General features: G+C 37.2%; 2 protein-coding genes across 2 annotated transcripts; one reads left to right on the forward strand and one right to left on the reverse strand.

The window, feature by feature from the left end:
* The first annotated feature begins 1 nt into the window (after position 1).
* On the forward strand, positions 2 to 941 carry LOC136262544 (coiled-coil domain-containing protein 124-like). Its single transcript, XM_066056850.1, has 2 exons — positions 2 to 194; positions 268 to 941. Exons 1-2 carry the CDS (start codon positions 36 to 38, stop codon positions 754 to 756), a joined length of 648 nt encoding a protein of 215 aa, XP_065912922.1. The 5' UTR covers positions 2 to 35; the 3' UTR covers positions 757 to 941.
* LOC136262531 (beta-mannosidase-like) lies at positions 735 to 8619 on the reverse strand. Its single transcript, XM_066056834.1, has 25 exons — positions 8434 to 8619; positions 8350 to 8378; positions 8142 to 8283; positions 8028 to 8091; positions 6122 to 6166; positions 6009 to 6069; positions 5909 to 5959; positions 5683 to 5856; positions 5566 to 5624; positions 5372 to 5518; positions 5248 to 5316; positions 5153 to 5204; positions 3627 to 3756; positions 3467 to 3575; positions 3226 to 3411; positions 3051 to 3175; positions 2875 to 2995; positions 2726 to 2829; positions 2534 to 2678; positions 2280 to 2486; positions 2075 to 2222; positions 1196 to 1311; positions 1079 to 1146; positions 925 to 1026; positions 735 to 874 (listed from the first exon to the last, which is right to left on the reverse strand). The coding sequence occupies exons 1-25, from the start codon at positions 8604 to 8606 to the stop codon at positions 853 to 855; spliced, it is 2649 nt and encodes an 882-aa protein (XP_065912906.1). The 5' UTR covers positions 8607 to 8619; the 3' UTR covers positions 735 to 852.
* Positions 8620 to 10028: the final 1409 nt, after the last annotated feature.

The raw sequence follows: 10028 nt of genomic DNA on the forward strand, positions 1-10028 counted from the left end.
TTTATTCACAATCGATTGTGGGTTGGCTAAATAAAATGCCAAAGAAGTTTAAAGGAGAAAATTCCAAGGCTGTAGAAGCGAGGGAAAGAAGAGATTCCAAGAAACAAGCAGAAGTTCACAGAAAACAAAGGGAAGAGGAAGACGCCTACTGGCGAGATGACGACAAACGTGTACACAGAAAAGAACAACGCAAAGTAAGTTCGCTATGTCATATTCGTGGTTGCACTATTGTACTTTACGTTTACTGTCGAATTATTTTTGTGGCAGTTCGAGAAAGAGAGTAAACGCCAAAGTGTAGCAGATAGGAAGAAAGAAGCACAGCAACTTTTAGCTGAGGAAGAAGCAAAATTGGGTGGGAAATCAGCTAGTGTTGCCCCAAAGAAAGTTACCCGTGCAGAAATACAAGAGTTGACTGAGAAGGACACATTAGAACGACAGTCTAGTGCCACTGCAGGTGCAACAGCAGAACTTCTTCCCCTTAATGAGAATCCTAATCATTTATTGCGGGAAAGACAACTGGAAGGCCATCATGATGCTGGTACTGTTGAAGAGGCTATTGCAGTGTTGAAAGTATCTGACAAGAAAGTGGATATTCACCCTGAGAAGAGACTAAAGGCTGCTTATGCTGCTTTTGAAGAGAGCGAATTGCCAAGATTAAAGACAGAAAACCCCAATTTGCGTTTGTCACAACTGAAACAGTTGCTCAAAAAGGAGTGGATGAAATCACCAGACAATCCTATGAATCAAGGTTTATAACTTACAAAACACATCACATTTTTGTACTAGTACAGTTTTTACATAATGCGTACTTACGAAATACATTGTTCAAACAAGCAAGAAGTCAAATACACTTTAGTAAGTGTCCCTCACTGACCTAGTGTTAAATAATAGTATACATCATGTCTTAATAATGTGCATATTTACCTTATTGTCAGACTTGATTTTAATGTTTTCACATCAAACTTTTCAGGGCTGGTGAACGTTACTGATACCTTTTCTTTAGGTAACATCAAGAAGCCATTGTCACTAGAATGACAAAACAATATGTGAAAGGGACAGTTTGCCACATTCCACCAACCTGAAATATCCTACCAGTTCAGTAGACAGCCTCACAAATATTGCCACAGCAGAACTCTCCAATGCAATCTATACCACATGATAGTGTAGTGTTAAAACATACAGATGGTTCACTTACAGAAGCTGAAGTAGCTGAAACTTGGTTGACACCAGTAACAGTAATCTCTACCATTGGTAGCTTAACTTGACTGAAGCTGACAGGATAGAAGGCATTGCTGGCCAGTTCCATCATGTCTAAATAGATAAAACAGAAGTAGCTTGTCCTCAGCTGCCTATATATTCTCAATCACACAATACTAGTATTGCAAATCAGTTTATATTCTTTGTGCTAGTTAACTGCTACATGTATTTACCGTAAATCAGGTCAAAAAATTTTCATCACTAGCTGTATCAACAAAAATCAAAATGACTAATTATTTTAACTAAACAAATAATTGATGCACACAAATATTAATGTATAGTTATTCCGTCAAAAGTTTTTTCGTCGATTATGCCAGTGATGAAAATGTTGTGTCAAATTTTTAATTCAATTTTCAATACTGAAATTTTCTGATTTACAGTATGATTTTACAGTACTGCATACAGGTGTACAATAATTACAATGGTATTGGGGTATAGTACTGAAGCTCTGGGCTGGTGGCCATAAAAGAAAGAAAAAATACAATACTTAAATTACTTAGTTATATTGCATTAAAGGGTGAGTGTTGGAGCATTGACTACGTGGCCATACAAAATGGTGTGTACAAGGGTTGGCATGTAAATTGTGCATTCTAGTCTTGTTAGTGTTGATAGATAGAGATAAATCAAGGGGGTAGGTGTTCCATAATGAGGGATATCTGTATAGCCTTCAAGTCAGTATTTAAATTTGTGATATCAAGATTTCCAGTGATAACATTTTTTTTCAGTTTCTTGTATCTGGTCAGCCATTAATTTGGACTAGACTATGTTAATGTTAACAAGTGCATAGCCAGTAAGGGACAAGATAATCCACTCTTACTGTTATCCATATCATACATCTTTATCACGAGGAAACAATCAGTGGTTGAACATGTCTGAAAACATTGTGACATAGGTAGACTCCACACTTGGCCAGATTGAAGTGGTTTCAATGGAACCTTCACCGTGTAGTTCCTCACCACAGTACCCTTTGTACAATATATGAAATATAGCACACAATGTAGTAACTACGCAAGACAACATACATCACTCCATTGTAGGAGTGTGATGGAGACAAGTGTATTGTAGGAATTGACATTGTCATCACTGACAACATACACAGTGACGTTCTTATCTTGCTGAAATGGTGACACCAGTAATGGAGCATAAAACTTTTTAGCTGCATTGTGAAGAAGTTTCCAACGTCCATTATACTCAATTGATGCCCAACTCTGAGCTTGCCAGATGTCATTCTAAAATGGCAAATGATAATTATCATCAATTAGAAGTAATAGTCTACCAGTTGCCAGTATAGTGTTCCCATAGTGTATCCATTAGATTCATTTTTGATTCGACGATAATGTTCAGCCTCAGCCTGAATACAGATAGCTTGTACCACTTGTGTCAAGTAAATGAAATCTGAAAAATTTTCACTTTTATTTTTACTGAAAAAAGAAGTAAGTAGCAACAGTTTGAAACTGATATCACATACTTATCTGGAAGGTGGAAGAATCGTTCCAGTTGTTTTGCCAGTTGATCATTACCATCAGGATGATGTTGACGATGGTTCATTAATGTAGAATTATTGTCCCAGTCCTAAGAAATACATGGTGAGACGGCACACCATATACTATATACTACCTCAGCTATGGATATCTCTTTCATAGTTTCAAATGATGGATAACTCTGGAAACCAAACTCACTAGCAAAACGAGGTCTAGGGAACTTGGTCACATTAGTACACAGGTCGGTATAGTCATAACTGGAACATGTCACACACATTTAATAATGTTCACTCATCACTAAGGTGTTCTTACCGGTGAACATCACCATAGTGAGGGTCCTGGGAATCCCCCCATCGCTGGATCACCAGACCTCTATCATCATCTATAAATAGGTAACCATTTGATGGGCTGGAGGGCCAGTAAGGTCTTGACTTATCCTAATAGAATAATCAGTAAATAGCTGCTTAGTGTGTGTTCTATCAGTTACTTCAGCCATTAAAGCTGGCCTCACTGTACCATCATACAATACATCATAGTCTAACACATGTTGAGTGTCAGAGTGAAGTGCAATGTTCTGATTTTCATTGTTACCACTCCACAATACTATGCTGGAATGATGACCAAGCCGGCGTACTTGATGTTTTACCTCTTCAGTAACATTAGACAAGAAATCCTGTACCAATAATAATAATAATAATAATAGCAATTAAAAAGTACATAGTATATACCTTGTCTCGAGGGTAGAGACCAACTGCAAACATGAACTCCTGCCAGACCATAACACCCAACTGATCGCACAGGTCATAGAATTCATCTCTTTGGTATATACCACCTCCCCTGATACCAGTATGTGAGTACACAATCCATTCCTAACTCCATAACACATACCATACTCTGAGCATATTCTGATGAGAAGCTACAGCAGACTGCAAAAGCCACTCAAGTGTTGCATTAGTCACCCTACTCTCAAATGCATCAACTGGTATCCAATTGGAGCCTTTGGCAAACACAGGAACACCTGCCGACATGAAAGCCTTAAATTCTGAGTTTATGCATCTATGTGGTGTACATGTGTGTTGCCCAGCTCTACTATTTCTTGAACAAGAAGCTATGTACATAAGTGATCACTGGTGGAAGCAACCTACCAGCTGTATTAATGTGTTAACCAGTCGGGTAGTTGGAAAAGATGGGCCTGGATGCACACAAGGAGGCAGACTCCACCCAAAATACACCACACTGCTAGTTGTAATCTGGAATTCTAACACAGTGGCTGCAGTCCACCATTAACAACATAGGTACCGTACAACAGGAAATATTGATAAAAAGAAATTTGGCTTTGACAAATTAAATTTTTGACAAAAGAAGTCACAGACCTAAACATTGACTTTTGAGGCTTGTCAAATTTGTCAGATTTTTGTCAAAATTTCCTGTTGTGCTGTATCCATATGTGATAAACCATCAAGTTATTCTAATAGAGCAGTCAGAAGTATAATAGTACATATCTACAGCTCCTGGAATACTATTGCACCTTTACCTCTGTTCTTGTATGAACACAAAGAAGTAATGTGATTCAAGAGCCATGGCATCCGTACAATACAAAATTTAACCGAGATAAAATTTTGGCAATTTAACTTGAGATAGAATTCAGTGGATAATATTTTGGTGAACATGCGTTGTGTCATAACTGCATTCTCTCTATTTAACATCAGCAAGAATTTTTAGCGAATCAAAACCGATTTGTCAAATTTTTGTACCACATGGTAGCTATGTTGAATTTTATTACTCCACTAAATTGCAAATGCCAATTTCATTAATTTATGAGATGGTGATGACAAACTGCAACAATGCAATAATAGCAGCACATATTGGAATTAACATTATTGCTGCTGGCTGCCACTTTGATTTTAAATTGTTTTTTTTTGTAGGTCTCCCTCTTTATATAGCTCGGTTGTTAGTCAAGTAGTTGTACAAAAGTTTTCAATTATATAATATAGTCTCAGCCAGCAATAAGCCGCCCTACCACTCACCAGTAATTCTCTATGAACTATGGTAGACTGTAGCTTCCATGTTAGAATTCAAGAGTACTACCGGTAAATGGTCAAGATAGTTGACCTATGTCAGAATATTGGTTGAGTCCAAATCTGCCTTTCCAACCACTGCACGGAAGCAAATGCTAACTGTTCACACACAATTGGTTCAGGTAGGTCTCTGAGGCACGAGGCCTGTGAGACGCTGCTGCTGCTGCTTCTTCTTTGAGATACTAGTTCTTCCCCAGGAGGACTTTCCAGTACTGACATGTAGTATAATAAATTTCTTGCCTGTGTATATGGCAGCTGAAGGCTTGCATTTTTGCTTGTGTGATTGCATGGTTGTGTTCATGCACATTCAAACATAACTACAACTGCTATTACTACCGTTTATTCTGAAGTAGAAGCTTAGTCCTTCCTCTCCACTTGGAAAGGGTTCCTAATACAACAGTCACACATATACACCAACAATCAGTTGATACTTGCACAAGCTCTAAGTGACGAAATCCAATCATCTTGTCTATGGTAACAACTGAACTTGAAGCATTATTCTAATGGAGATACAAATACACAAAACAGAACATACATATACAGTTATGCACTGACTTTGTATGCATTAATGGTAGCCTCAAACTGGTAAAGGTTAGGCTTGCCATAGCCAATGGGATACCATAATTGTAACTTGGAGTGGTTAGTTGGTACCATCATATCTGCTCTAACACACTGCTCGCTCATTCCTTGTACTGTAAATTTCTTCAATACAACAAATAATATTGGTGAACACATAGTAGAATGCTTACTTGGTCTGTCTTCCCAAGGGGACCAACTTTAATACTAACATCCAGTGTAACTGGATCATCTAGTAATGCAAGCATATACAACTAGCAAAACCTGTTTGTTTATAGCCAGGCACCTACCAGTAGTCAATTGTGCACAGATCAGTGTGGACACAATAAAATTGTTCTTGTCATGTAAATAAACTTGTGGAACAACATCAGTGACAAGTGCAAGAGCCACTTCAAACAGCACAATACTAATGTCTCTCCATATGCCAACTGGTAAGAAGGCTGGACCCCAATCCCAGCCAAAATCTAAAAATATTAATACCAATACAAATGTCTTTTTGTGATTGTTAATACATACCTGACTGTGCCTTGCGAATGAAATTCTTATTACCAATAGGAAAGTATGATCCTAACAGTGATCAATACTAACAGTGATAGCTTATTATTCACTGACACACCTCCACCGCCCACTTTGTATGGGTACTCTTCAGATTTACGTTCAGAATACAATGCTACAGACTATATAGTGGAATTATATTGCATGATTAAGCCACCACAGTAACATACATACTTCAAAAGATATTTCTAATGTGTTTGGTCCTTCTGTTATGCTATCCTGTGAAAAAAAATCTACACTGATCACTGATCACATGGTAGTATGTAACATGGCCAAGAAAGCTGTTGTGCCACACTGTGCATATATATTGACAGGAAGAAAGAAAACACAGTGCATAGCTCCATATGGTCCATTCTTGAAAGCATTTTTACATTATACCTCCCCACCACTTTTGGCATTCACATACCACATTTAAGCACAATTATTTTATAGCCCTCAAAAAATTTCTTAATTTTTTCAGGTGCCTAATTTTTCATCATTTCGCGTACTTTACACAAAACGCAATGCATAATATCTCAATTGCTGTGAAATTTGGCATACATTAAGAACATATTGAGGTGAATTCACATGCCAAGTCTGGTATGAATCTAATAACCATTTACAGAGTGATAAATGATTATTTGTGTAAAAAGACCAATTTTTTTTCCTCAAACCTGCAGGGTAAACCTCTTTTGAGAATAATTTGAAAATAGGATTGTGTATCAAACCTTTTATACAAATCACAGTGACTGCTACAGAGTTACAAAGAGAAAACTGACTTGGTGAAAGGAAAATATTTTAATAGAACAGTCACCGAGTAGCAAAAAAGATACTCAGAAAAACTTGTTCAGAGTTCAAACCAGGGGCCTCCATACTGAATTCCCAAACCGTTCACCACGGAAACTGCTATTGTCATCTGCTCAGCTTACAATTTCTAACATATTAATAATATTTAATAGTAAAAGTTTAAACCTCATGGTCAACCCAATGGAAAGTCTAGAACATTCTGTGTGCTCTATTACAAATTTTCCAAAAAAAATGTGCACTCTATTACAGCATTATAAAATTAGTCAAACGATACATGTAACGCAATACTATTGTAAGTTCTGTCTTCCACAATCAAGCCACTTTGGGTATTTAAAATACAACAGAAACAAAATCTGGAGTTATATAAACCAATGAAAGACCCCACGAAAAGTTAAGTTTTCATTAGTGGTCATGAACATGATTACAAAAAGACTGTGCAGCATTGGTGACAGGGAGTGAAGGAAAAGAAGTGGTATTAACTCTACCAGTATAGTGGGATGGACAGTTATCATTTGGATTAACATGTGTAACTATCAGTGTGGTGAATAGTCGGATCAGAGGTGAGGTAGCCTAGGCATTAGCACCCACCTAGCCGTGTAGATACTACTTGTACTTAGCAATTGTTTCCTGTTTTGTTTCTAGGCGGAAAAGTCAGTGGCACTGTGGCACGTACAGAGAGGTGTAAGGAATAAGGAGGCTAATAACTAACTAGCATTCACTTAGAGTAAGGCTACAGTACATTAGTCATCTTGCATACAGTAATGTAGGTATGAGTAGTGATGCATACACATTTTTTAAATGCTGTATTGATGTCCATATGAAGATGGACATGTGTATGTACACGTTGCATGGTTGAATGGCTTGCCCGCCCAATGTCCTGACATAGCAAAAAGTCTGGCTACGCCACTGCAGTGAAATCACATTCTCATAGGTTAATCGTCATGAAAACCTCAGTGAAAATGCTTCAAGTATCAATCAAAACCCAAAGAAAAAGCAATCATGATCACTAAAGAAAGCTACCAATGAAAACTTCACTTTTCATGGCGTCTTTCATATTGGTTTAGCTCCAGCAGTAACAGCTAAACTGTGTAAAAAAACAACAACTTCAGATGTAAAAAAAATTATAATATCAAAAGTGGCATCAATAAATGACTGCACTTTAATAATGGATATGTGTGCATTATTAAATTGAGATCACTGCAGTCATTTCTCCATCTTTGGTTTCACAACTTTAAAGCTACCATTTTTTTTTACAGTTTATTAGCTTTTTTTTTTTTTTGCATACACAACTCACCAATATGTCAAAATAATATTGTCGATGTTGATCACTTGTTCTCCCAACAATGTCGTCATTGATGCTGTAGAAAATCAGCTATAGTCTATAGCTGACAAATAGCATGCGGCTTACGTGATGTTTGCCACAGTATCAATTCCATCACATTTTAGCCACACCGACTTATAATCAATGCTATGATTGGACATATCAAAGGGCCTACTGTAAATCCAGGTCTGTAATGCCACCCACTGCTGTTCTGTGTCGTTGAAACGATCTATATACAGGCGCACATCACACGTATATGTAGCTATAATAAGACTGGCTGACTGCTGCTACTCACAATATGGATTTCCAATCTTTCCATCATTGCTACAAATAGTATTGATATATAAGCATTTCAGTTAAACTTGCATGCCATCTTTACTATAAATCCATGTGAATTTGTCCAGGAACCATAGCAGGGATCTTCGTAACATTTCCTACCGCATTTCGAACACTCCATTGGTTCCCATTCAGGCTAAATACCTCTGGGCTGGACTGCTGTGTGCTGCCGACCCGGCAGAGAACAGCTAGAAACGCTCCAACTAATGCCCACATGATCAATACTATAGATAATTTATCACGTGGTAGTGGGTATCCCCGTCAATTACATACTTAATTTAAATTTATTTATTGATTAGCAAAACCCATCAAGGGTATAACGCTAATGTACAAAAAAAGGTCATGTAAGTGATTAACTAGCTATAACTAGATAAATAATTTAAAAAAAAATCTAGATTACTTACAATTACAATATTCAAGTTATATAGCTACTTTAGCAACGTTCAGCATCAGTTTTAGTAGAAAACATAGCTATGATTGGTAATTACCATACAGCAGTATTGCATTCAATCCAATGCTAGGACAGTTCTCAGGTTGTATGGTTGTACCATGCTGGCCACTGGGAAGCCATACTGGTGATATGTATGATATTAAGGCTCTATAGTAGCAGAGAAAACAAGATCAGTGTGAGGATAAATCTAGCTATCAGGTGATGATTGCTTTTTCAAATCAACGAATGAAGGATTAATAGCTCAGTAGCTATCTGTATTTTGTGTTTGCCCATGCAGATGCTGAGGATTTACAGGCTTTTTTCCTCCTCTCCCTTCATTAGCAAGCCCTGCAGATGGAACAAAACAATAGTATTGGAAGTGTAGTGTATTGTACACACCACAGAACTTGGTGCCCTGGGGTATCTAGCCAGTATGAATTCTCAATATTTGAGGTGATGTGCCATTTCTGGAGCTTGGTAAACAATCTAAGAGTGCTGTAAATAGCTATAGCTAATGGCTAAACGAATATGTAGCTACTGAGAAGAGATGCACCAATCTGGAAATATACCGATAACCTGGCGGTATATTAACTACAAAATTAGCTGCCATAAAGGTTTCAGTATATGAACACTACAATAAATGTTACAAAAATATGACAAAAAGGTTAAAATGTGACCGGGTCTACGAAAGGGGGTCTTATATATAGCCTTTTCAATTACACGTTCTTGGCAACCTGTAACTTGACTTGTGAATGTGGTATCACCCTGAAATTATACCCCTAATGTAGCACTTTGACTTGGTGTAATATTAAGGTGATAGGTTGAAAACATGAGGAGTTCTCAAACGTGACAATTTGGAAAGGCTAAAAGACCCCTTTTCACAGACCATAGTGTTCCAGTAGTGAAGGTACAATGGAAAGGTGTGAGCAACCCTTGGTCACTAACAGTTGGTATCTCAAGCTTCACACTTTACCCAGTGCTACAAGATCAGTCTATATACCTTGCATGGATAAGACCAAGCCTTAAGTGAAATATAATATGCTAAAATAACTTTTTTACCAATTATATTGGTGCCGATACCAATATTTCCATTAGTGTTGTTTAGTTAACCATGCATAACTATAACTAAAAGTACTTTTAGTAAGGCAAATATGTATTAGTTAACTAAAACTAAATCTAAAACCAAAAGGAATTAAGAAAAATAACTA

Source organism: Dysidea avara, chromosome 7, assembly GCF_963678975.1.
Source record: "Dysidea avara chromosome 7, odDysAvar1.4, whole genome shotgun sequence".
Lineage (NCBI taxonomy): Eukaryota > Metazoa > Porifera > Demospongiae > Dictyoceratida > Dysideidae > Dysidea > Dysidea avara.

Coding starts and splice junctions, on each gene's coding strand:
- LOC136262531 (XM_066056834.1), bottom strand. CDS start 8,606: ATGTGGGCATTAGTTGGAGCGTTTCTAGCTGTTCTCTGCCGGGTCGGC. Junction 5,960..6,008: donor ATACAAAGTGGGCGGTGGAG/GTGTGTCAGTGA, acceptor GATCACTGTTAG/GATCATACTTTCCTATTGGT. Junction 3,412..3,466: donor GTCTCTACCCTCGAGACAAG/GTATATACTATG, acceptor TTATTGGTACAG/GATTTCTTGTCTAATGTTAC.
- LOC136262544 (XM_066056850.1), top strand. CDS start 36: ATGCCAAAGAAGTTTAAAGGAGAAAATTCCAAGGCTGTAGAAGCGAGG. Junction 195..267: donor ACAGAAAAGAACAACGCAAA/GTAAGTTCGCTA, acceptor TTTTTGTGGCAG/TTCGAGAAAGAGAGTAAACG.